The sequence below is a fragment of the Stigmatopora argus genome, chromosome 1, assembly GCF_051989625.1.
Source record: "Stigmatopora argus isolate UIUO_Sarg chromosome 1, RoL_Sarg_1.0, whole genome shotgun sequence".
NCBI classification, from domain to species: Eukaryota; Metazoa; Chordata; class Actinopteri; order Syngnathiformes; family Syngnathidae; genus Stigmatopora; species Stigmatopora argus.
In genome coordinates, this window is record NC_135387.1 from 18,778,842 (window position 1) to 18,805,099 (window position 26,258).

Here is a 26,258-nt window from a genome sequence, read left to right on the forward strand (position 1 = left end):
GTGGAATATGGAATGAAATCTTTCGAATGGTTTAATTTGCATATTTAAAAACTTTCGAGCAGTAAGAAAACAAAATGAATTACATAAATTTGGAAAATAATCAATATTATTATCATCATCAATAGTTTTCAAAATTTGAGTGAATGCTATTTTTACAGTAATCCAAGTGTGACATTATATTTTTAATATTTTTTTGCAATTATTGAAAATTGATGAAAAGGTTTTGTAGGCGCCTTCAAACACCTCTCTGATAATCTTAATTGTGCGTGTTATTCACATGGAGTGGATATAAAGCATTACACATGTACTCTAATAAACTAACAATTGGTTACATCTTATTAAAATATCCTGCCCTTGGATCATAAATTGAATAATCTAAGATTCTAAGAGTGTACTAGTGCGCTGTGTTTCGCGACTAGACATTAAATGTAATGGTAGAATGAGTTTCTTACTCTGTTTTTTTCTCTACTATGCCCTTAATTACTGTAAACCATGTATCTGAAAACAACTTCAGGCTACTAGTGATATAAAATTGTGCACCATTTCTATGACACAAAATGGATTGGACGCCTCTTGCCGTCAATGGTAACATGCACTTCTTTCATTATAGTGCGCCTTAAACAATAGTGACAGCATGTCTGGAGTGGAAAATGTCACTATAGTAGCTAGCATCCTGAATTTGAAGTACTATTACAGGACTATTACACTGATAAGTCCGATGTCGAATAAATAGTGCAGACGTCGAAATGTCCACAACGTTTGAGGTGTCTACGCGCACGCACATCCAGCAGCTGGCGCAGCCCTCGTGCACGGCTTCTCGTTGTACGCATGCGCACTGAGGCCACTCGCCGACGGACCGAGCAAGCTTATCATCATCGAGAGAAAAGCGAGCGGAGGGGAGAGATACCGGTTCGTGTAATGTTCCGTGCATTGGGTAATGGTAATGCGAACATGAGGAGGCGGGAAATGTAGTGCCGTGCGCCGTCACCGTACACAGCATCACCATCGGCGACGAGGAGAAAGAGGAGGAGGTGGATCGTCGAGGCTTGAACGTGAAGGATGCACCATCACTGACCCACGGATCGTTACCGGGAGGAGGGGAACATATCCGTCCCTTGCGGCGGACTAATATTAGCTTAGTTCGGGGAGGGGAGCCCTCTGATGTGAAGCCGCCGGTATGGACGGGTAGGCTGGGGAGGAGGCGAACGTTTGCGCACAACGGAGGAGAGAGCCCGAGGACGAGAAGGAGGAGAGAGAGCAGGAGGAGGGCGGAGGAGGATGAATCCGGTGGATGGAGTGGGAGAAACGGGCCCGGACGGCCTGGCGACGACGGCAGGTAGGGCGTGTGAGCGGAGGGTGCGCGAGAACTGCTTTATCGCCATGATGCCTTCACACACACGCCCATTGACTTGGGTGAGGGCGCGTGCGTGTGGAGTACGCTACCGTACCGTACCGTACCGAAGGAATATGGGCATTCATTGGTCACATGCTTATTTTTGGAGTATTTTGTACTCCCAAGCCAGTGGGGACGCTACTGTCTGATTGGCTGGAGCACATTTTAATCAGCGCCCTGTAGCAACTGCTACTCACTTCGGGGTGATTTAATGAGGGTCTCCTTGATTGATTTTCGTGCAAGAGGTTCTAACGATCACATTTGAAATGGGCCTTGCATCTACGGAATGTTTGGCAGTATCATTTTATCAATACTCCTGCAGCATGTTGGATGGGCAAATACTTAGCTTAATACTATCTCACCCTTCTACTGTAGATGGTTAGAATCCTAGCTTGGATTTTTCGTGTTCTCACTATGCGTAGGTTTCTCAGTCTTCAGTTCCAGTTCCCAAGTTGTGCAAATAGGTTGATTGACTCCTTTAAATCTTGCCCGCGATGAGCTTGGGAAGGGAATGATTGTTTGCTAGGTCAAAGAGGAACCATCACTGTCACCCACAATGTTGGGCTTCCTCTCACTCAGGAGACCCTAGTATGGATATGTGGGATACAAAATGGATAGTTGAATGTTCAAACATCTGGGGGCCACAGAATCCAAATCAGAGAAAGACATGTCTTTACGGTTCTTTTGTAATCAGGCTAATGAGTCCTGACAGTTAAAGCAACTTTCTCTGAATTCCTCCACAATGCAGTTATTTTGGGCCCAGCACTGACTCAGTGTGCGTCTTTGCATGCATGCCTTACTGATGGAATGTCTGCTGCTCAAACTGACAGTTTATTGATAATTGACTGTTTTGATGGTTACTCAACGTTGCAAACCTCATTCAAGATGAGTCATTCACCTCAACTCCTACACACACAATCTGACTGCTCTCATTTAAGCCACAGAGTCCTGTATGGACAAGAGCAAAGCCACATGTGGTGCACAAATGTTAGTAGGGAAGCTAACAATGTGTCTTGGATTTCCAGGGTCCAGTAAAGCAGAGTCCGTCCGGGCAGGCGATGTCCTGACAGTGCTCAGAGAGAAAGTGGCCTTTGTGTCAGGTAAAACGCACTTCCAAAAGTTTAATAAATGACGATTCCCTGGTTTAGTCGGGTCTTGATCTAGTTACATTTTCAGGTGGGCGAGACAAACGAGGAGGACCAATTCTGACATTCCCAGCTAGGACCAACCATGAGCGAATAAAACAAGAAGATCTGAGCCGGCTGGTTACGTACCTGTCAACTATTCCTAGGTGTGTTTGTTTGACTTCCGATCTTTCTAAATGATAGTTTGCCTTAGTTGACTGCGTCTTTCTCGTTCTCTCTGTCTCAGTGAGGACGTGCGTGCGCGAGGTTTCACGGTGGTGGTGGACATGCGTGGTAGTAAGTGGGACAGCGTGAAACCAGTCTTACGCACTTTGCAGGAGTCCTTTTCCTCCAACATCCATATCGCGCTTCTCATCAAACCTGATACATTTTGGCAAAAACACAAGACCAACCTGGGCAGTGCAAAGCTCAGCTTTGAGGTACTGATTAGATTTCTTCTTAAATTAGTCTTAAGGTCCTATGAATGCTTCCTAAAATTATTTTACTGAGAAGTGATTACTTTAATGCTATGTACAGTGTCGCTATACATCTACTAAAGCGATTCACTCTACAATTTTCTCTTTAGACCAGTCTGGTGTCTGTAGAAGGCTTGTCCCGATTAGTTGACCCCTCACAGTTGACGGCCGACCTCGGTGGTTCGTTGGAGTATGATCACGTGGAGTGGACAGAGCTACGTCTGGGTCTGGAGGAGTTCTCGGGAGCCGCAACACAACTGCTGACCCAATTGGATCAGCTCGAGGTCGGGCTGACCAGCATACCAGAACCGCAAGATGTGGATGACTCCCGCAAGTGAGGAGCCCACTTAATCATGAGCTGCCTAAAACCTAACTGTGTGTGGCAAAAGAAAAATGACAGGGTGGACGGGACATTTCAACATCCATGTCAGAAGCTACTTCAACGTATTGACTGTTGATGGTCACTGTCTCCTACCTCCAGAATCCTAGAGGAACATAATCGTCTCCGGAACACCATCGCCACAGCCCCAGTTGACGCCCTTGACCGTGAGGGGAGGAGCTTGCTTCAGCGCATGCGCTTAGGCCCCTCCCACGGAGACACAGCGAATGAGAGTGGTGGCGGGAGCCATGGCAGCTGGCTGTCTGGCGGGGCTGACTTCCAAAGCGTGGCGCCGAAGGTGTCCTCCTTACTGGATCGTCTGCAGGCAGCTCGTAGTCATCTGTTGCAGAGCTGGGGCGACAGGAAGCTTCATCTAGACCAGGCTCTTCAGTTACACCTCTTTGAGCAGGATGCCGCCAAGGTGAGCAGGAGCACGGGGTGGTGAGTCATCCACGCATCATACTCCTTCACATCATTTAAATCTTGACCCCCACTAGATGTCTCAGTGGATCGCCCACAGTAAGGAGTTGTTCGTGCAGACTCTTGTGGAGGTTGGTCAGAACCATCAGCACGCCGTTGACTTGCAAACACAACATCAACACTTCACCTCAAATGTGATGGTGAGTTTGGAATGTCACCCAGCCTTGTGGTCGGTCGACTGTTCCAATCTTTGCTAATGTCGGTGCGTGTATTTGTGTATGTGAAGAATGGTAGCGTGAATGTGGACAGTGTCGTGACTGTGGCAGCCAGGCTTGCAGAGGCTGGTCACTTTGGGGCAGAGCGGATTGCCACAGTGTCCTCAAAGCTGCAAGAAGACTGGAAGTTACTGACTACCGCACTGGAAGAGCGAAGCAACACGTTAGCCATGGCAACTGGCTTCCACCAAGGTGCAGAACAGGTGAGTAATCAATAAGCAATCAAAGATCGGTGCAGTAAAACATCGATAATTGCGACGTATCAAGTAAAAAACTGAGGAGATCAGTCCCACTAAAATAATTACTTCCTTAATAAATGTTTGTTGCTCTTATTAACAGTTTACTATGAAATGGGTGCTTGCACGTGTCCCAAAGACTGACGTTCACATTGAAACAATGCTAGACGTAGCTTCTCCTGACATATAGACAATTAATATATCATTCAACTTGGATCACTAATACACATATTTTCTTTACATCAATTCCTATTATCCTCTTAGAAATGCTTTCGTGCCCTCTTGTGGCAGCTGAGAGCATTATTGAAAGAGCATAAAGACATCAAAAGGCCCAGAATAGCGTTTACAGGAAAAAAAATCTCAGAATAGGTTATTTCTGGAATAGCGTACCGATAATATACAAGAGAGTGCAGTAATCATTCATAGCTTCCCCTTCTTCCCTCTCTCGTCGTTTGCGTACAGTTCCTTCAGAAAGCAGAGACGTGGCTTCAAACCTACGCTGACGCATCGCTGCCATTAGTGACAACTGAGATTGAAGACGCTGTAAAAAAACACCAGGCGCTGAATGAGGAGATCTCTGCCAACTACACCCAGGTAACTGTCTTTGTCATTGCCTCGGTACGAACATCTTTTTGGTTCTCTATCAGCTCACTCCTCTCTTTAGGTCAGTGAAAGTGGCAAAGCTTTGCTCGATGTCCTAAACCGGAGTGCGGTAACAGACACAAACGACACGTCATCTAAAAAACCAGACTTCACTGCTACCACACATGGCATCATGGGGGTTCTGCACCAGGTCATGCAGGTACTCCTCACCTCTTGTTTTACGATGACTGAATGAGTAGACTCGTGTAGATAAACTGAGACCTGTTGCAGTGTCACCATGACCTGGAGAGTGCATGGCAACACCGCAAGCTTCGCCTCCACCAGCGCCTTCAGCTGTGTGTGTTTCAACAGGATGTCAGACAGGTGCAAAGATTGCATTTTCTCAAATATTGAGGCATGCAAATTTTCTGGCTTCCGACACGTCAATTTGACTCACATTTTTGTCTCTATCCATCTGTTGGCCCCTTCCTCCATTTACACCAGGTATTGGACTGGGTGGAACAGCACGGTGAGGTTTTCCTCAACAAGCACAGCGGTGTCGGGAAGTCTCTGCACCGAGCGCGAGCTCTTCAGAAGCGACACAATGACTTCCAGCAAGTGGCTCAGGTGAGTATAGGTCTCGCTAGTGTCATAGTTATTATAAAAAAAAAAGAGTGAAGCTTTGTTCACTTTGTACATGTGTGTTTAATCCATTTGTTAGAACACTTACACCAACGCAGAGAAGCTTCTGGAAGCAGCTGATCAACTGGCTCAGTCTGGGGAGTGCGAGGAGGAGGAGATATATCAGGCAGCCCGCGACTTGGAGCTTCGCATGCAGGTCACCTACTCGGATATGACAATCTACATAGTTTAACTATTCCTCTCAGATTGTCTTCTAGAATAAATTGTAATGATTTAAAAAAAAACACAAGAGAGCAAGGCAGGTGATGTCCAGTATGTTGGTTATTGCAGGCGTTCATTCAGAAAGTAGAACAAAGGAAGATGCTGCTAGACTTGGCTGTGTCCTTCTACACACACACCAAAGAGGTAATGTCTGTAGCAGGGGGGGTCAAACCAATTCCACAAAAGCCAAGAGGGTCCTGGATTTCATTCTAACCAATAATGTGCAGACACTTTAACCAATGAATTTCTGCTGAAACAAGCAACATCTTGTTCCAATCAACTGATTACATTTGTAGGAGATCAGATTTGGGGGGGGGGGGTATCATCTTCATTGTTTGGATGGAAAACTTTCACCTATTTGGCCCTATAGAGAATTGGTTTAGCACCAGTGGGATTTGTAGGGTTTGACTGACCAAACCTGAACATGACTTCAAAAACAATCCCCACTGCCCACAGCTATCATCATGGATGGAAGGGCTACAGAAGCAGCTCTCGACTGACCTCTGCATCGGATCTGAATCAGTGGAAGCTCTGCAGACCCTGATGAGCCAGCAACAACAGCAGCAGGCCAACACGCAGGTAAGGGCTTATGTTTACCCTCACATCTCAACACTAACTCGCTGACAAAAGTCTGGCATCCATCCCACCTCTGACTTTGACTTCTAACTCTCACTTCAACCCGGCTTCTAACAATGCCCAACAGGAGGCTGCAATGAGTGTCATCAGAGAAGGGGAAGACTTGATACTCCAACTCAGGTAGAGAAGAGAGCCTGGATAAGTTCATCTCCTGCTCCTGCAGTTTTCCACAGTTATTGGAAAATATAACCTATAGCCCTCTCTATTTAGCCCATCATACTTCACAGTAAGCTGGCTCAGAGTAGATTGTTTATTAAATACCGGTGCTAAATTCTTTGGTTTTCAGCTTAGTGCATGTAGGTGACTGCTGGAGATGAATTACAAAGTTAATGGAGTGTGCATTTGTTTTAGGCCCCAGGGCAGCTCAGTGGCTCACGTGGAGTCGGTGCTTCAACAACTGGAGGAATTTCATGTTCAGTTGGAAGAAGTATTCCATCAGAGGAAGATCCGATTGGATGTTTACCTTCAAATGCGTATTCTGCAACAGTGCATCCTAGAGGTAAAAATTTGTGACATTGCAAAAATGAATTACCGTATTGGCCCGAATATAAGACGACCTCGACTCTAAGACAACCCCCTCTTTTTCAAGATTGAAATTTGCAAAAAGACTTTTTGAAGGCCAATTTTTTTTTCTGAAAATAATGAACAGTACATCTGAAAAAAAATATAACAATATATTCAAGAAACAAATCTGAATTCGGGAAAAAAAATGCAAACTGATGTAAACTTAAGAGTCGCTGAGATCTGTCAAGTCAGAATATTTTTCCTCACAAAAATCGTCTTATTCGCTGTGCTCAGTGTCACTGTCCTCACTCCCATCCTCTGGCTCCTCCCGCCGTGTTCACTGCCATCCAGGGCATTTGATATGCACATTTTTTAAACCCGTGGATGATTCTTTTTAAGGAAACTGCATCTCATGTGTGGCGTATCCACTCACAGGGCAAACGGACCGGAGGCACCTGAATCTTTCCAGTCGGTGTGAATGCGTGATAAATGAGTATGATGTCTAGACTCCGAAAAAAAGACGACCCTTACTTTTTAGTCTTATTGTAAGGCAAAAAACATCGTCTTATAATCGGGCAAATACGGTAAATGTATAAAAAAAAAACAAATTTTAAACCTACCGGCTGTTGTTCAAAGATGTTTATGTGCTGTTCCCTAGGTAACTGGGGAGATGGATGCTTGGAGGCAAGAGCTACAGAAACAATCCCAGGACTTCTCTGCTGACAAGCGGCTATCTGAACCAAACCAAGACAAGCAAGCACTCGGGCCATCACGGCTATCTGAAGCTAGCCCAGAGGCACTTTCATTAGCACAGCAGAGAATTCACAGGTAAACACTTTGGTGTTATGATAAAAAGTAAAATGAGTTTACTAGAGAGTGATATTTCAGACTGTGATTGAATAATCTGCAGGCACATGGAAAGGCGTCTGGCTGTGAACAACATGACCTATGAGGTGGTCCAGCAAGGTCATGACCTTCAGCAGTACATCACCGAGGTCCAAGCAACAGGTGAGTTACTTGTTGTCCAGGTCATTTCATCCTCAGGTAATTGCAGGATGCAACTGTATTGTTTGTGCGGATCCTCTAAGTTTCCACTTCATCACCCAAATATTTTTTATTTTTACTGTCTGAACACCTGTCAAGTCACAACTCAAATTGTTGTTCTTGTGGACACTAAATTGGAATTCCTACTTCTCTGATATTCATGAACTGAGCATCTTGAAACTTTGTAGTTATGAAGAATGGGCCAGTATCTATCTATCCTTGGCGCCTTATTTTAGATTTTTCTTTATGTATTCAGTTGGATTAATTAATTTGGGTATTTTAGTTTGGGGTTAGCCAATAGAGAGCAGCCATCTGTGAGTTAGGAATTTGACAGTAGAGGGCAGTGTGGAATTATTGTTGCCTGTAGTTATGAGTTGCTTTTAAGTGTCGAGATAGCCTGTGGAAGGCAACCTTCATTTTTTTCATCGCTTGTTCTTGTACCACTGCAGCTTTACCCAGCTAAAAATCAGCAAGACGCTGGGTAAACATTCATTCTAGTATAGCTATGTACAATTTACATTTAAATAAGCTAAAATGTTTGGAACTGGCGTGGCACGTTGGACAAGTGGGTAGCACATCTGCCTCACACTTGTGAGATATAGATGGTTCAATCCCTAGTGGGTTCTGTCCTTCCTGTGTGGAATTTGCATGTTCTTCTTGTGCCTTTGTGGGTTTTCTCCGGGTACTTTGGTTTCTTGCCAGAACCTAAAAAGCCTGCATGCTTCGTTTGTTGCTCCCACTGTGCGGACTTGAATAAGCAGAAGATAATGGATCTTCTCTGTGTGCTTGTTCGGTCTTTAGTTTGCATGACAATTCTTTGAGAGACTTTCTGATTTGCATCGTTTTACCAAAAGGAATTAGAAGCATTTGGTTTCTTGTATTTAGTTTTTTTTTCTTGTAATGTGTTTATTTATCACTTCACTTGAGGAATGTAACAGGATGTGAGAGGTTAGATACTGAAATGGGAGTTGTAAAGCACTATCAAGATTTTCACTTTAGCGCTTGAACACACTCAAAACAGCCATTCGATACAATTATCGGTACAACTGCGGAATTGAATAGAAGTATATGGAGCACAATGTGATAGAGTAGAATATGATACTGTCTCATACAGTGACTGAGGTAAGTCCTGCTGCTTTTGTAACATACAGATGATTTAAGGGTTGGGGGGAGAGGAGGATAATGGGGGAGGGAGAAAGGGGGATGGTGTAGTCATGGAAACTGCACTCAGCTGGTCCCCATGGAAACCGGCGCATTGACTTTGTCATGGAGACACAGACATACATATACACACGTACTGTAGTAAGTACATGATTGTAGATGGCAGATTTGTAATAAAGTGTTTGTATTTCATCCAGTAGTGTAATCTATTTTCTGCATATGTGTGTATGGGTGTCAGGAATTGAGCTTTCAGAGGTGGAGGGCGAGCTCTCTTCTCAGGTGGAGGAGCTGCAACGCCTGATGCTGGACAAACAGAAAGAACTGCAGCAAATCGCAGATCACACTCACACACACTTGGAACAGAACCTGCAACTTAGACACCTACAGAATCAGGTTAAACAGGTAATACACACATACAGATTAATGCAATGGGCTACACCTACAATACCTGCAAGCAGGCAATTGGCCCCCAACAATCTTTTTAATCTGATCCATGTGTGTCGGTCAGGTACTGGGTTGGATCACGGAGGGTGAAGTCATGCTGTCATCCTGCATGCTGAACTCCAGCTGTTTGTCAGAAGCCGAACAGCTGCAGAGAGAACACGAGCGTCTCCAACAGGCAATAGAGGTTAGCGACCACACAATTGGAGGAAATCATCTACTTTGTGTAATGTCTAATTGCTCATTTGTCCAGGCGCTCCTACATGCAGACTCCCTGCAGAGGACACACCAGGTAGCTCTGGCTCTACAGCAGAGAGCAGAGCTACTAGTCAGGTTTGACCTTGGACATATTATATGTTAAGTTTTGGAGGCTGGTTTCATCGTGGGAATTCCCAATATTTTGCATAAACAGGGCTTAATGCACCACTATTTTCAAAAGACTGGTCAAATTCCATCCATAAAATGACGTTACAATGGCCAAAGTCAATCAAATCTTTGAGTGCGAACGGAAATATTGAGTGGGAAATAGTTGGTACACTTGCAAAAAGTACTACATGATCTCACCCAACATTGGAACCAATTTCCATCACAGATTTAGGCCCCAAAATGCCCTCCACATGCAGTATATAAAGGCCCATGGGTTTGTTTGTCCCTGTGTCAATTTTACCTGTAACATTGAGCACTGTTTAGGTCAGGCCACTACGATCCAGATGCAGTGAGGTCCTGTGCACAAACAGTGGCACTGCATTGGCAGACTCTCATGCTGCGGATTGAGGACCGACTCAAACTGGTCAACGCTTCTGCCGCTTTCTACAGAACATCACAACAGGTAAGCAGAATATTGTTCTTCCATCAGTGATGGCAAGTAACAAAATACAAATACTTGATGAGGATGAGGAAGTGAGCGTTCTCAGTCTCGAATCAGTTAGTTTCTAAATAATGTTTTTGGTGTGTGATAAAACACTACATTTTGATCGATATTGTGTTTCCACAATACTAAATGAACAGATAAATGATTCAATTAATTGTGCGTGAAATTGTCAGTGAAGCATTTAGCTTGCATGTGTGAGCACAATAAAATTCATTGTCTCTGAGAACGTTTGAGTGCATTTCATTGGAAGCGTAGTGGAGAGGGGGGGCATTGGAGCATTTCAATGTTGCGGTTGAGGGGTAATCCTAAATTATGTCCTTGTCTCTCTCCCACGTTGAACAGCGTGTGCTCTTTTAATGCAGGTATGCGGAGTGCTGGAGAGTCTAGAACAGGAGTACCGCAGGGAGGAAGACTGGTGCGGGGGTGGGGAAAGGCAGCCCGAGCATCTCTTGCCCCTCATTAACAAACACATGGAGCAGAAGGAGGCCTTTCTCAAGGTGTTGTGTAAAGGAGTTGTTCTTCAACTGGGGTTACCCGAACACCCAGCAAGCTGCAAGTTTGGGGTCGAGATGTGCTAATGAAACATCCATCACAATGTCTGTGTGGTAACAGGCATGCACACTTGCAAGACGGAACGCAGAGGTTTTCCTCAAGTACATCCACCGCAACAGTGTTACCATGGCGAACATCTCTGGCCACAATGTCAACGTTCAAGGGGTCACCGAGGTGACTGGGCATTCGCGGGTACCAGAGCAACAAGTGAAAGGTGATGATATAAAACACATCACTTGAGAAGTAAAACTTGTAGGGCAGACCCAACGGACAAGGAACTGATCATGATTGAATATTGGCGTGTTTTTGTGTCTGTGTTTATGTATGTGTGCGCTTGTGCAGGTATCCTCAGCGAGCTGCTACAGAGAGAAAATAGAGTTCTTCACTTTTGGACGTTAAAGAAACGCCGACTGGACCAGTGTCAGCAGTATGTCATGTTCCAAAACCATGCACAGCAGGTATTGTGGAAAAATCAAGAACATTATTAAAACAAATTTTTTTTTAAAAATAATAAAGAAAAGTAATTATTGCCCATGTATATTATTCATCATTAACACAGATTGTTCAGGGGAAACTTGAGCTTTTTAACATTTGACAAAGATAGCCTTAATTGCATGATTTCACCCTCAAATTTGAGGATTTTCCAATAGTGACCCCAGAAAACGACATTAGATTCAAAAGTTTATGTTTTAAATCAGAGAAGGCTAGGAAATCCAAAACTGTTTTTAAGGGATCCGGCTGAGTGTCCACCAAAATCTCACACCATTTTTTTCAGAATCATCAATTGATAGTCTTTCAGAAGCCAAGCATCAACATTAATACTGGATCTTGAATGTGTATTTTCCACGCAGGCTCTGGATTGGTTAGCTCAATCAGGGGACCATTACCTGGCCACGCACACATCACCAGGGACTACAGGGGCAGAAACGCAGGATTTGCTCAATCAACACCGACAATTTTGTGTTTCGGCAAAGGTAAGAGTGTCCAAGACACTGGCAAACTATTATTTATTTTTTAGCACATTCCTTAGCCATTTTAAGTATTCAACTTCATACAGGATTTTTTTCCCAAACCTCTTTTGCTATGGAATAATCATACAGTTCACTTGCCTTTAACATGTTTTTGTACAAATTGTGCAATCTTTGCTTCACCTGTCTGTCAGCATACCCAGGAAAAAGTTCACTTGCTCATCCAATTGGCCGAGAGCATGCTAACGAAAGGTCACGCCCACCGCATAGAGCTCCGCCGATGTGTTTCCGCCGTGGATAAACGGTATCGGGACTTCACTGTCAGGATGGGTCAGTACCGCCACTTGCTGGAAACGGCGTTGGGAGGCTGCCCGCAGGTAAGCTTTTTTTAATTGAAAGGAGTGCCAACAGTGTTCCCTCTAAGCTGCGCGCGTGCGCAATTGCGCACTACTCACGTCTTCTCTGCGCAGCAGCAATCATATGGCGCGCAGTAAAAAAAAAAAATCTGATTTTTTTTTTTTTTTTTTTTTTTTTTTTTTTTTTTTTTTTTTTTTTTTTTTTTTTTTTTTTTTTTTTACCCCTTTCCCCATGATGGCGCCGTTTAAGCGGCAGCCAGTGGCAGTAGCTCTGTCCACTTATGTTTTTCGTGTTTTACAGCATGTTTTACATGAAAAATTAGAGGGAACATTGACATGCACCTGCTTGTGGCAGGTGTGATACTGGTGTGCCCATAGCGAGCAATGATGATGTCGTGACCGAATGATTCGCCTAAAGACGTTTCGCCGACGGACGTTTGACAGACGGACAGGTCGCCGAATGGACGTTCCGCCGAACGTTCATTCGGCGACCTGCCCGTCTGTCAAACGTCCGTTGGCGAAACGTCTTTAGGCGAATCATCCGAGTACCGATGATGTCGCTCACACTGGTACTCGGTGCGCTCAGGGAGGTTGACTTTCTGCTCAGACCAACGAAAAATTAGAGGGAACATTGAGTGCCAAACTTGTTTGATCAAAAAAAAACGTGCAATGGAAAATAAATAGATTGTTAAAGAACCTAAACACGATTTTCCCTATTAGGACACCAAGGACTTGGAATTGGAGTTGATTCCCAACAGTCTGTCAGACTCAGATCCTGAGGTCAATCTGTCCGACCCCAGCCACCAGGTCAGCGATGAAAAGAGACGTTCAGCCCGCAAGAAAGAGTAAGTATTGAACGGATACTGATTCTCAAATTTTAGTAAGTCTACCATCATTTATGGGTTTCTTTTCCTAAATAATAATGCAATTCAGTTGTATTCATTGTGAATTCATCTGCGTCCAGAATTCAAATTTGCATTTGAATCTTTGAGATGTCACTCGGTGTAAAAAAAGTCAAAGAACCCTTGCCCACTTAAAGGATTTGTGCCGTAGGTACATAATGGCAGAGCTGCTTCAGACGGAGAGGGTCTACGTCCGAGACCTTCAAGAATGCATTGAGGTATCACAATGTTGAATTTCACAACAATATCAGTTTGATCCAGTGATGACAAAAGTGCACAAGTACTTCTCCCGTCGAGTCCAAAGTTGATGGTAGCAACTGAAAGAAAAAACTCACCTGCATTAATATTTTTAGACGCAGAAATATTGTGTTTATCTTGATGCATTTACAATGAGTCACTTTACCATTTATAAAACAAATTCTCTCACCTTCATTGGTCGACTAACTCATTCTAAAAAGTCAGATATTTAATAATAGTACTTTGAATTAATATTTAGTCGAAAATAAATACTCAAATAAAGTACAAGAACCATCTTTTTGTGTACAGTAATAACGAAATATTTGCACTTGGTTACTTTCCATCACTGGGTTTATGTCATATGATAATTACCGTAATTACTCGAATATAACACGCAGATTTTTGCTATATAATTAATTCCAATAGTTGGGGGTGCGTGTTATAATCAAAAACTAATTTTTTATTTATTTATTTATGTATTTATTTATTTATTTATTTTTTTGTCTTGTTACATGGCCCTTAGCCTGGTGCTTTTTCTTGCCAAATAAATTGAATTGAAATTGAATTGAATAAAATAAATTACAAATTTTCGATCGAAAAAAGCATTGTCAAACTCACTTTGACGCACGGATTTTACGTCATCTCGTAGAGCCGACGCACGGATTTTACGTCATCTCGTGAAGCCGACGCACGGATTTTACGTCATCTCGTAAAGCCGAGACCACCACTGCCCCCCTCTAGCCTCGTACCCGTCTCAGTTCACCCTCTCTCAGTTCAGTGTTATAATCAATAACTAAAATAAATTACAAATTTTCGATCGAAAAAAGCATTGTCAAACTCACTTTGACGCACGGATTTTACGTCATCTCGTAAAGCCAATCGGATGATGTGTTGTGGGAGGAAGAGGAAGTGGATGAAGGAAGCGTGGACGTTGATAGGATTCTCATCGAAGAGATGTATGAGAGGACAGACAAAGAGAGAGAGGAACTCTTCATTTGAAGGATTGTAATGAATAAATTTGTTTGAACAAAACAATCGTGAAACGAAGAAAAAAAGGTAAGATTTCTGATTTTCGTCAGCGGGAAATTTTAGGTGCGCACTATATTCGAGTACTGCGTTTTTCCAGATTTTTTTGGCCCAAAATTACCTGCGTGTTATTTTCGAGTGCGCGTTATATTCGAGTAATTACGGTAATACACACCCTTTATTTATCCTGTGACATGACCTGCAGACATACATGTGGGAGATGACGAGTGGCTCTGAAGATGTCCCATCTGGTCTTCACAACCGAGATGATGTGGTGTTCGGGAACATCCAGGATATCTACGAGTTCCATAACAGGTACAAAATCTATATGAAAGAGGGCTTTTGTCTAACTCTTTAATGGATTGCAATGACAGCGCGATCGATATCCGTTCTAGCATTTTCCTGAAGGAGCTGGAGAACTACGAGCAGCTTCCGGAAGATGTGGGACATTGTTTTGTCACCTGGGTAACCAAATTTGCTTGGACAAAAACAAAACAAAAAAAACAAATTGCGTCATCAATCCCACCCTTCAATGTGTTTGTGTTACTTCTCTCAGGCTGATAAGTTCCACATGTACGTGACCTATTGCAGGAATAAGCCAGACTCTAGTTTATTGATCCAACAGCATGGTGCTGGTTTTTTTGAGGTAATGTATTTGAAACTAATAATAGTAATGCGTACAAATATCCATATCTCGATCCAACTGTTTGACAATCCAATTTCACTGCGTTTACAGGAGGTCCAGAGAAGACATGGGCTCACTAACTCCATCTCGTCATCGCTCATCAAACCTGTTCAAAGGATCACAAAGTACCAACTGCTGCTAAAAGTGAGCCGGTGTCCCAAAGTGGGCGTGGTCCCAACCACTGGCTTCATTTTGTGCATGTGCATGTCTGTAGGAGTTGTTGGCGTGCTGCGAAGAAGGAAAAGGCGAGATCAAGGAAGGCCTGGACGTAATGCTGAGTGTTCCCAAGAGAGCTAACGATGCCATGCATGTTAGCATGCTAGAAGGTGACAGTGTTTCTTCAAGACAGAAAAGGGTTGACTACTGGAGTGTTTCCCAAGCTTTTTTGAGTTGGGGCACACTTTTTGCATTGAATTAATATCAAGGGACACCACCATCTGAAAATCTTTTAATCTAAAACTATGTCGCCTATATTAAGAATAGTCATTCTCATCAAAGTTTGATCTGCAGGAATCACATACACCTCCAAAATTATTCCCAAATCTAATTTTTCACACTGACCTAATGTCACCAAAAGTTGAAATCTGCGGAGCCTGAACAACTGTAATTTTGTAATCGCACAATTTTATGACTTTTCTCCAAATATGACTTAAATCTCCTAAATTTACGCAAAAAAAATGTTTTGCTCACACAGACTTTACGTCGCCAACTTCCGGTTCATGTTAGAGAAAAATAAGCAACAAAAGGACTGTTTCACAATTTGAATCTTGTAATAGTATAATCTATAATTAAACGTTCATTTTGATTTTAACCTTTTAACTCATAGTTCAATTTTGATATCCTTATATTCATATTCATTTTTCTTTCTAATATTACATTGAATGACTTCTTGCAATTTCCTGCCATCAAAATGATGTTTGGCTTACATCGCCGGTTTAAAATTTGACCTTGTTAGGTGGAAATTGGTGATGGGTGATATAGATATATACATTTCACAATAACGATACACCACTAATTAGTTTTTTTTTTCTCGTTTGGATCATTTAATGAATAAAGGTATTAAAAACAAACAAAAGTAATGAATGATTACATGTTTTTCTTAGTAAATGGCTGAGTCTTTCACTCGAGTGTATAAATAATAAAAAAGAAATAATGATATGTCATTTTCAGGTCTTGAAGAGGGTCTAGAGGTGCAAGGTGAGCTCTTGCTGCAGGACTCCTTTCTCGTTTGGGAACCAAAGTCTCTCATCAGAAAAGGACGTGATCGACACCTCTTCCTCTTTGAGCTGTCACTTATCTTTAGCAAGGAAATGAAAGATTCATCAGGACGGACCAAGTACATTTACAAGAGTCGCTTAAGGGTAGCACTCACTTTCCATTACGCAGGCATACGGAGACACGACCAGATTAGTCCTCGGCTAATGACTCCGTTTTGTCCCTCCCTGTCAGACTTCAGAACTGGGTGTGACAGAACACATTGAAGGAGATCCTTGTAAATTTGCGCTTTGGGTTGGCAGGACGCCAACTTCGGATAACAAGACAGTTCTGAAGGTAAACAAATCAGCACGTTGGTTGAGTTTCCCCACCCGTGGTCCGACTTGCTTTTCAACCTGCCACCAGGCATCATCCTTGGAGCTGAAGCAGGAATGGGTCCGCAGCATTCGACAGGTGATCCAGGAGAGGCGGGGCCACCTCCGGGGTGCGTTGAGGGAGCCCATCCCACTTCCCAAAACCCCCAATCTCACTCTTGGAAGGCAACGCAGCATCTCGCGCAGGTCAGCATTCACGTGTCAGACTAATACCATTGCAGGAAGCCCACCCTACACAGCGCTTTGTCGTTTTTCCTTTTGACAGAGAGACCAGCGAGGATGCCGACAGCTTGGGCGACGCCAGCAGTCAGCCCGACACGGTCTCCATCGCTTCCCGAACATCCCAGAACACCGCAGACAGCGACAAGGTATCCCAGAGTCACAAGAGCTGTGTAAGATAGGCGTGTGTATAATGACCTCACCACAACTGCAGCTGGGTGTGTGCACTGCACGCTTGTGTGTGCGTCTGCTTGTGTGAGAGGGGGTTTCCTCCCTTGATGGTTTAACTCGGGGAAAACTTTGTCTCGTGGCTCTTCTGCAAAGGTACGTTTCATTTCTCTTTGACTATATACAAGCGACTTTGAAATACACTGGCTGTTAGTTGTATTTAGAGCAACTCAGTTGGTTAAAAACCCATCTGCATGTTTTTACCACTGACCATATAAAAGAGCCCAGATGTAGTCTCTTTTGGCGTGATGCTAAGCACATTTGGAACTTGGAATGAGAGAAGATTTCACAAAGAACGTTTTTTCCACAAACTGGATTGGAGCGTATTCATTGGCATACATATATATATCGTTGCGACATGCAGTTTATAGATTGATATAGATATTGTGCTGATATGGCTGCATCAAAGTGCTACTTTGTAAGGAGTGAGTGAGGAGAGAACAACAAATGAAGACTTAATCTGTATGTAATTTAAAAAAATAAAAAAATGAATCGAACTTAACAGTTAGCATGTGGCCTGGACTCTAGAGCAGGAGTCTCCAAACTACGGTCCGCGGATCAAGTGGGACCCACTTTTGATGATGAAAATATCATTAAATATGGCCCCTACAAGAAGCTTAAATTTATCCTACGTTTTATTGCACTCCACACATTCTTTGGAACTATATGGAAATCCATGACAACTGGGAAGCCTGGCATTAAGCGAACATGTTTCACTGCCATTGGCGGGGACAGATGTCCAATCTATATTTTGATAGGGAGTCAGTCAAAATTAGATCAGACTTCTATTCCCATTAAAGACACCCTATGAGCTAATACTCAAAACTACACATATTTAAAAAAAATTAAAAAAACAATCTTTCTTGCCCAATTCTGATCCTCTGTTAAACAAATGAAAGTAGAAGGATTGCAAGTTGGGCCTTGCATCAGAGAAAAGGGTTTGGAGACCCCTGCTCTAGAGCCATTCATTCTGTTGGATTCAGCACCAGATGGACATTACACATCGTCCAATTGCATTGTTTCTGTGTGTGTCCGTCCAGCTGTCGGGAGGCTGCGAGTTAGTGGTGGTGTTGCTAGATTTCTCTTCCGCTTCACCTGGGGAGCTGAGTGTCCGCTGCGGTCAGACGGTGGAGCTGGTGGAACGTTCAGCTGAGCGACCCGGCTGGTGTTTGGTCAGAACAACCGATCAAACTCCACAACAGGTAAGAAGAGCAGACACAGCAACATCCAAGGGACCGTGAGTCCAATCAGCGCTAATTGCCATGGTTTTCCCACCAGGAGGGCTCGTTGCCGATGAGCGCCCTCTGCCTGTCACACTCTCACAGCGCCGCCGACATGGAAACGCTGGTCCCGGCTTCCCCTGCCTCCTCGGGCAACGCCCCCTCCTGCATCACCACCACCTCTTTCAGTGCCTCCAGTTCATCCTCAGTCACAAGCTCTGGGAAGGGTGAGTGAGTGTCTTTTCACCCGCACACCCATTTCCCCCAATTGCTCTTCCTTTCACTTCCCGTTGAGACATTCTCGTCAAGACGGCATGTATTTTGGTCCTTTCCTGTCTGTCCGTGTCCTGGAAATATTTCAGAGCAGCTCACCATGAAAGATTCATCAGGCTTTGTCAGGACCCGATAGCTTTACGTGAACGTTACATGTATGACGTCTTTGAAGAAGAAAAAGCCTCGCATCATCATGGCAATAACGTAAATTCTGGTTGCCATCGATGGCTATAGGTGTCTCATCCATTTTGAACAGCAGGGTTTGTAATCATTGGAAAAAAATGAAATTAATTTTAAAAGTAAAAAAAATGAGATGAGATGAGAAAAAAATGTCAAAATTTCATATCAATACAAGAACTGATCAATATTATGTAAATTTTATTGTATAAAAATTGGCCACATGATTTTCTTTATTACTTATCAAAATACATTTGATTATGTGTTGGATCGCTTTATTGTAAATATTTGTAATATGTACAAAAAGGTTGAGGGACTTTGCTCTGTCACTGATAATACTAAGCAGAGATTCACCTTACAAACACCGTATGGTGTTTGTAAGGTTTTTGGGGGGGTTTGTAAGGGGAATCATAATCATTTATAAGGGCAGTTATCGGCAGAGGTTGACAGGTATGGAGATTTGAGTTTAAATGTTAACTGTTTAGTGAATAAGGAATTATGCATGTTTTATAGAATATTTCTTAAACAGACAATGACACGTTTCTCTTTACTTCCCTTTTCTTGATATAGTCCTCATTGCAAAGGTGTCTACCCTTGTTTACCTGGGGATTGTCACATTCTGACATGATCATAAATCAGCCATTCAAAGCACTTTATTAGTCTTTTCCGCCCTAAACAACCAACCAGAAATCTTTAATGAGGAAAAACTCATCGATAGAATCCTCCCTCTTTATCTTAGCCCCGCCCCTGACTGATTCCACTCTGGACTTGGGTCCTGCTGTTCATAACAACTGTGTATAGTTTCTCTGGGACTCTGCGCTGTCCAAATGGATGCACATTGAAGCATGTGGTGCCGGACAAGTGCATGCTGGGATTGTTCTGTGGTTTGGGGTTGGATTACGTGCCAGGACGAACGAGGTGGGTCTGATGTAGGAGCTTTTTTTTGGTGGGGGGTGGTTAAACATTGATTGTGAAAGGCAGAGTGTTGATCTGTAGCAGGAATGTTTGAGACATGTTTAACTGGACACGCAGGTTTCTTGTGTGTGTGAAGGAATGTCACGCGCACACCTGATGTATGGCTAATGTAGGTCAGTTTTTATTCTCCTTTTTTTTCAGATCATCAAAGATTTACTTGTCATCTTGAAATTTGTGTGGGAGCAATAACGCAAGATTTAGCACACCTGTTTCTCAATTACCTCTGAGACCTTAAAACATAAGTTATATTGTGCTAGGGATTGAATATTTTCACTTTACAGTGTATTTTTATCCACTTTTGTCTGCAGTGTAAACATAATTGCTTATGAATTGAGTTTTTAGGAGGTGACAGCAAATTTGTTTTATTCAAAATAGCCACGTGACATTTCTTCATTGTGTAACATGTATTTAGAAAAGGGATTATGATCCTTTTTGTAAAGTGAATTTCCTCCTGGAAGACTAATGAAAGATCATTTGTCCTAATTTGTGCTTTTCTGACCAATTAGGTGAAATTAATTATGTTAATTTACATGATGGTCTCACACAAAACGCAAGTTGTTGGGACATATTGGCTATTTCTAATGATGTGAACGGCATGCAAATAGTCTTCCCGCTTCTTTGCATTCCAAGTCTATACATCTGTGTGTGTTTGTGCTGGCAGATTCTGGACCATTAACACCGGAGACGGCTGCTCTGCATGTTCAACCCACTCCAAGTAAGATGCATTACAAATTACTACTGTATTAGTTCCTGAGAGGTGTGGGAATGAGTCACACAAGTTGATTTGAGTCATTTCTATCTTGCCAATTGAAAGACTGCGGGTTGTACTATTGGGTAACGTCTATGACTAAGATTGTCTTTTGCTTGACAAATCGGAAAATCTTTCTTTTTAAGACACTTGGCTCGAGGGAGGATAAAAAAAATAAAATGTTTCTAAAGCTTCTCTTCTCTAAGATAGTGTACGGTAGGAGACTTTATTTAGATATTTATTTTTGTATCAAAATGTGGATCCAAAATTAAGGGCGAAGTATTCAGAGTGCAAACGGCTCTAATTAGGAAATGCACGCTCAAATAAAAGAATTAAAAAACAATAAAATACAATGAACTTGTAGTGGGAAAACATTATCTACAAAGAGTTTGGCGTTCAATACTTTTGTTGTTAATATCGTCCGGTATAATATCATGACAACTTTCAAGCTTGACAACTGGAGTTTTTATACATTTATTCCATCACTGTAAAACCAAAGATATTCAATTACAAGTTCAGCTCACAAATATGGAGATGGGTTTTGGAGCCATTAAAAATATGAGATTCAAGCTATGAGGTTAACTGAGCAAGATGACTCAATTTGGTTTAGGACTCGCTTCATCCAAATCATGACTAGACTTGATTTTGGCCAAAATAACTTGGCACTTAAAATGAGGGAAGAACTGAGACTTATCACATTTTGAATTACATACACAGTTGAAGCCAAGTTTATGTTTACATAAAACGGCATAGTAATGTTTGGGCATGCAAATGGTGGACATAACGCTCACTGTTGCTAAACCACTATGAGCAAGACTTCAAGTCAAACAGTGAAGGGGGGAGCATTTTTTTTGAATAAGGTATATGTCAAGGTAATTATGTAAATGTCTGGCTTCCAGCAAATGTGACTGACTCCCACCCGTACCTTATGTTGCTCTAACTGTGCCTTCAATTTCAGGTGGGACATCCACTGTTGTCTCCAGTGTGGGTGGAGCTCCGGGGGTCGCTGCTAATTCACCAGCACCGAAACGTAGTGGCTCAGGGACAGGAAACACATTGAAGGTAATGAGTAATTGGGCTCAGTTCTGGTGATACCAGTCACACTCCAGTAACTCAGTAGACAAGTCGTTGATTCATTGCGTAAGCGCAGTTCATCTGCATCTGCGTTTGTCATCTTTAGGAATGCAACTAGAGTATCATATCACAATTATCTTAAAATTACAATTTGCAGACGGCTTACAAATGATTTGATTTAAAAAAAAAAAATAGACCTGGACGAATACCTCGGTTTTTCAACTAGCTTTATCCTATAATCATAATGACAAACCCAAAGGTAACGCGTATGTCTTCACAGCGCTGGTTGACCAGTCCGGTTAGACGGCTGAGTCAAGGAAAAGCTGATGGACAGAAGAAAGCCCCGATCCGCAATCGTAGGCGGGACAACCGGACAGAAGTGACCATTCCTCTCACGGGAAATTCAACAATGGTAGGAACACAGACATATAAGCATTTTCGATCACGTAATACAACAATCTGTGTATTATTTGTACTTAGCTTATTTATTAAACGATTCATCCGGTAAATGTAATTGAAGTGTTTTTTTCTCTCATCAGATTCGGTCTAAGTCAGTTTTAGAATGTTTTTATTTGTTCTATCAGCATCAGACTACTATTCATTTGCTGGGTCCACGCCCTACAACAGAGGCGTACAGTTCCCAGTCTAATATTACATAATAGTGGTGGAAATTTCCAAACTGGTTTACCGCCAAGGTTGCTCACCGATGTTGTTTCTCTTTTAAAGTATGTGTAAAATGAATCACTCTTTTAAGAACGGCATTGTATTTAACATGCGTGATTTGTAATGCTCTATAAATTTGCATATTACCTAGTAAAAACACTCATTAAAAGGGCCATAAATGAGATATTTTTTATTGTTTTGGAATGAGTAGTGTTTCGTCCCTTCTGCATCAAGAAGGATAAAAGGCAGATTATGTTGTCTTGTACAAATATCCTAAAGGCTTTTGCTGTAGTTTCTGGTGACTTAACTCGTTTAGTGCCATTGACCGATATAGACGTCCAATCAGGGGCATGCGAGCCCCGTGACACTGTTTGTTCTTTTGCTGTGAATTTAAATTAGTTTGCCATCAGATAGACGAGCAATCTAGTTTTATTGGGGGGATCACAGTCTAAATGGGTGTGGCTTCTCTTGCCATGAGTGAGGAATGCAACTAATTAAAATCAAATAAGCGGCCTGAGTAGCTGGATGGTTTAAAAAAAAAACTCAGTTACTTTTTTGTCAGTTTTTCCAATTCAAAGGCAGAAAAGGGAGTTATATGACTGGGTTTTCTATTGGCAGAAGGTGAAAAAGGAAGATGCAGGGCAAAGTGGAGGTGAAGAAGAGCCAGAGGAAGAAAGTCACACCCCTTTACCACCGCCCATGCAAATCATTAAAGATCCCAATAACACCAGGGTAACATTAAATAACCGCTTTTCATTTATTAACCACTTTGCTATGTTTTTCTATTTTTATAACTCTTGTTGTCCTGCAGGCGCTGGACTCTGACCAAAGTTCCAACGAGTCGGACAGTGAGCATCAAAATAAAGCTATGAGAGGACGCATGTGAGTCCATTGTGCTCTTGAAGAAGGGTCAATTCAGCACTCCAAAATTCAGCTGAACGTCGAGTGTTTCTCTGTTTAGGTTCGTAGTAAATGAGATGGTTCAATCAGAAAAGGACTACGTGAAGGACTTGGGAGTCATTGTTGAGGTCAGCCGCTAAATGTGCACAGTGCCATTTACAATCAATAGAAGGCATGACAATAATGTGTTTGTGTGTGTGTGTGACAGGGCTTTATGTCAAGGTTGGATGTCAGAGGGATCCCAGAGGACATGAGAGGAAAAGACAAGATTGTTTTTGGCAATATCCAACAGATCTATGACTGGCATCGCGAGTGAGTGTACAATAAGTCACTGATTCCAAAATTGGAGGCAAATTTATGCATTCATTTTGATTTTTGATTATTTTTTGTCGTCATTTTACCTTATCGTAAATGCTCGCATTTGATTGGCTTTTGCAAAATATATGATTGGCCCTCCAGTTTTGGAATGAAAGCACCATGCACACATTTGGACTTTTGTATTGTCCTCTAGCTTCTTCTTGGTCGAATTGGAGCGTTGTATTCAAAATCACGACCTTCTGGCCGACCTGTTCATCAGACACGTGAGTTGCATCTACGTGGTGAAGGAAAGAAACATTTGCGTGAGTTTGGACAATTGACTTTTTGCGCGCGTGTTTTTACGATGCAGGAACGTCGACTCCACATGTACGTGGTCTACTGTCAGAATAAACCGCGGTCAGAGTACATCGTCATTGAATACGAGAACTTCTTTGAGGTAAACCTTTTGGCTTGTCCACTTCTTCAAATCAGAGATTCCCCATCTTGGTCATATTATTTTTTGGGGAAACACCCGTAGATTAATAACATACAGTGGTACCTTGAGATACGAGCTTAATGCGTTCCGGGACTGAGCTCATACGTCGATTTACTCGTATCTCAAATCAACGTTTCCCATAGAAATGAACTAAAAACAAATTCATTCGTTCCAGCCCTCTGAAAAAACACCAAAAACTGGATATTGGATTAAAAAAACATTTTTTATTTGTTCTAATTCGCCATCTATTAACGGAGTAACAAATAACTAGTGGTTATGATGTTTAATAGTACTAAAATTAGACGGATTTCGCTGAAGGGAAAGAGAGAGGGACAGAGAGGGGGGTGGGGGGTTCTTTTTGCCCGGCTCATAGAGACATTACACGAGGCAGTTGTGACGGGAAAGACAGTGCCCACGTTGTTCTCAAAAGCAGCCTCTCGCCTTGGCCACACCTGGCTGTATCCTCGTATATCAAAATGTGTCTCGTATCTCAAGGTAAATATTTGCTCAAAATTGTACTCGTATCTCAAATTGCTCGTATGTCGGGGCAATCGTATGCCGAGGAATTACTGTACATATTTATTAATCGTGTGTCTGCGCGCGGATATGCAGGAGATCCAGCATGAGATCAGCTGCAGGATGTCTATCAGTGATTACCTCATCAAGCCCATCCAGAGGATCACGAAGTATCAGCTCCTTTTGAAGGTTAGTCACATGACATGTTTGCATTTACAGAGATTGCCCTTATTTAAGATCATTTGTGGGCTTTTCAGGATTTCTTGAAGTACACATCCAAAGCTGGTTTGGACTGCGAAGAGATCGAGGTTGGTTTTTGAGGGGTTGAGTAGTGTCCGCTGCAGGAGACGTTTTAGTCACCAAGGATTTTGGCCATTTTTATATAGAAAGCCCTGGAGCTGATGTCGCTGGTCCCGAAACGCTGCAATGATATGATGAACCTTGGCCGCTTGCAGGGTTACGAGGTAGGCTGTTACACGGAAAACTGCTCAATCACCTCCAAATCCAGAAATGGGAATAAGCAAGAGTCGAGATGCCGTGAACAAAAATCAAACAAATTGAGTTCACGCTAGCTATCAAATTCTGACTGCAACACTGTTACGGGCCAATGTCTTCCTTCATTCACCTCTAAATCAATCTGCACTCAGCAGACCACTATAGACAATTAAAATAAGGACGAGAACTTTGCTACCATGCCTCCTTAGTCAAAACTGTTTTAAAACAAAAAGAAATAAAGGAGCTGAATGTTGTTTTATATATCTCTTCCACTTTGCACTCATTAGCTGTACGGATCGGGATGCGATGCAACAATGTTGATTATCTGTGGGTCACAAGAGTTGTGCGTCTGTCTTCAGGGGAAACTGACCTCACAGGGTAAGCTGCTGCAGCAGGAGACCTTCTGCGTGTGGGAGCAGGATGGCGGAGTTCTATCCCGGAGCAAAGAACGTCTGGTTTTCCTGTTCGAGCAGATCATCATCTTCAGCGAACTCCTGCGCAAAGGATCCAGCAATCCAGGATATCAGTTCAAGAACAGCATCAAGGTTAGACTAGTTAGCCTTAAAGTTTGTAAGTTTGTTTGTAAGTCCAGTAAATGTATTTTCTTCCCATCCCTGGGTTCACTCTACTTGTGTCTTCAAGGTGAGTTACCTGGCCATGCAGGAGAACGTGGAGGGAGACCCCTGCAAGTTCATGCTGTGGTCTCGCGGTTCGGCGGAGCGCTTCACGCTGCAGGCGTCATCCACTAGCATCAAAACCACCTGGGTGGAAAACATTGCCGCCCTGCTGGATGCCCAGAACAACTTCCTGTCCGGTAAGTGAGGCGCCCGACAACGCGCATCCTTTCAGGGGTTTGATTGAAATGTACTTCCGCCCAATAGCGCTCCAGTCTCCTATAGAGTACCAGAAAAAGGAAAGCGGGATTGTGGTGACACGCCCACTGTCGTCTGGGCGATCACCTTCGGCCCCGCCCACACCTAACGGCCACGCCCCTCAGTCATTGCCAGACACCGATCAGGACGCCCAGGTGGGGATCAACACGCGTATCAGTTCTATAATAATTTTAAAAGAGCCAGTGAATGCAAGGGTGAAGGTTTGATTTTTTTTTTTTTATTGGCGGAGACAAAAAGATGCCTTCAAATTGAATTAAATGCTTTTATTGTCATTATACAAGTTTAATGAGATTTAAAGCTTTCACCACATTGTGCACAAAGCCT

At 42.7% G+C, this 26,258-nt stretch overlaps 1 protein-coding gene across 3 annotated transcripts in view; it reads left to right on the plus strand.

Moving 5' to 3' along the window:
• Window positions 1-845: 845 nt before the first annotated feature.
• The window catches only part of LOC144078312 (kalirin-like), a 28,805-nt gene continuing 3,392 nt past the window's right edge, over window positions 846-26,258 (plus strand). For 2 of the 3 annotated variants that reach the window (XM_077606395.1, XM_077606396.1), the window contains exons 1-55: window positions 846-1,336; window positions 2,419-2,493; window positions 2,570-2,684; window positions 2,765-2,957; window positions 3,104-3,327; window positions 3,475-3,793; window positions 3,870-3,992; window positions 4,079-4,270; window positions 4,766-4,897; window positions 4,968-5,105; window positions 5,177-5,269; window positions 5,390-5,512; window positions 5,607-5,723; window positions 5,858-5,932; window positions 6,245-6,367; window positions 6,492-6,544; window positions 6,776-6,923; window positions 7,587-7,756; window positions 7,839-7,936; window positions 9,372-9,535; window positions 9,642-9,761; window positions 9,828-9,907; window positions 10,265-10,403; window positions 10,808-10,942; window positions 11,058-11,211; window positions 11,340-11,455; window positions 11,849-11,971; window positions 12,160-12,342; window positions 13,042-13,166; window positions 13,375-13,441; window positions 14,692-14,801; window positions 14,882-14,951; window positions 15,043-15,132; window positions 15,223-15,315; window positions 15,386-15,497; window positions 16,342-16,532; window positions 16,621-16,946; window positions 17,026-17,128; window positions 18,248-18,409; window positions 18,486-18,654; window positions 20,514-20,567; window positions 21,559-21,662; window positions 21,955-22,086; window positions 22,956-23,069; window positions 23,149-23,219; window positions 23,299-23,365; window positions 23,446-23,549; window positions 23,749-23,818; window positions 23,905-23,991; window positions 24,643-24,735; window positions 24,804-24,854; window positions 24,933-25,010; window positions 25,401-25,586; window positions 25,684-25,855; window positions 25,923-26,068. In XM_077606395.1, the coding sequence (XP_077462521.1) occupies window positions 1,279-1,336; window positions 2,419-2,493; window positions 2,570-2,684; window positions 2,765-2,957; window positions 3,104-3,327; window positions 3,475-3,793; window positions 3,870-3,992; window positions 4,079-4,270; window positions 4,766-4,897; window positions 4,968-5,105; window positions 5,177-5,269; window positions 5,390-5,512; window positions 5,607-5,723; window positions 5,858-5,932; window positions 6,245-6,367; window positions 6,492-6,544; window positions 6,776-6,923; window positions 7,587-7,756; window positions 7,839-7,936; window positions 9,372-9,535; window positions 9,642-9,761; window positions 9,828-9,907; window positions 10,265-10,403; window positions 10,808-10,942; window positions 11,058-11,211; window positions 11,340-11,455; window positions 11,849-11,971; window positions 12,160-12,342; window positions 13,042-13,166; window positions 13,375-13,441; window positions 14,692-14,801; window positions 14,882-14,951; window positions 15,043-15,132; window positions 15,223-15,315; window positions 15,386-15,497; window positions 16,342-16,532; window positions 16,621-16,946; window positions 17,026-17,128; window positions 18,248-18,409; window positions 18,486-18,654; window positions 20,514-20,567; window positions 21,559-21,662; window positions 21,955-22,086; window positions 22,956-23,069; window positions 23,149-23,219; window positions 23,299-23,365; window positions 23,446-23,549; window positions 23,749-23,818; window positions 23,905-23,991; window positions 24,643-24,735; window positions 24,804-24,854; window positions 24,933-25,010; window positions 25,401-25,586; window positions 25,684-25,855; window positions 25,923-26,068 (6,930 nt within the window). In that variant the 5' untranslated portion in view covers window positions 846-1,278. The remainder of the gene's footprint in view (window positions 1,337-2,418; window positions 2,494-2,569; window positions 2,685-2,764; window positions 2,958-3,103; window positions 3,328-3,474; window positions 3,794-3,869; window positions 3,993-4,078; window positions 4,271-4,765; window positions 4,898-4,967; window positions 5,106-5,176; window positions 5,270-5,389; window positions 5,513-5,606; window positions 5,724-5,857; window positions 5,933-6,244; window positions 6,368-6,491; window positions 6,545-6,775; window positions 6,924-7,586; window positions 7,757-7,838; window positions 7,937-9,371; window positions 9,536-9,641; window positions 9,762-9,827; window positions 9,908-10,264; window positions 10,404-10,807; window positions 10,943-11,057; window positions 11,212-11,339; window positions 11,456-11,848; window positions 11,972-12,159; window positions 12,343-13,041; window positions 13,167-13,374; window positions 13,442-14,691; window positions 14,802-14,881; window positions 14,952-15,042; window positions 15,133-15,222; window positions 15,316-15,385; window positions 15,498-16,341; window positions 16,533-16,620; window positions 16,947-17,025; window positions 17,129-18,247; window positions 18,410-18,485; window positions 18,655-20,513; window positions 20,568-21,558; window positions 21,663-21,954; window positions 22,087-22,955; window positions 23,070-23,148; window positions 23,220-23,298; window positions 23,366-23,445; window positions 23,550-23,748; window positions 23,819-23,904; window positions 23,992-24,642; window positions 24,736-24,803; window positions 24,855-24,932; window positions 25,011-25,400; window positions 25,587-25,683; window positions 25,856-25,922; window positions 26,069-26,258) is intronic. The other variant, XM_077606397.1, reaches the window with a different exon arrangement.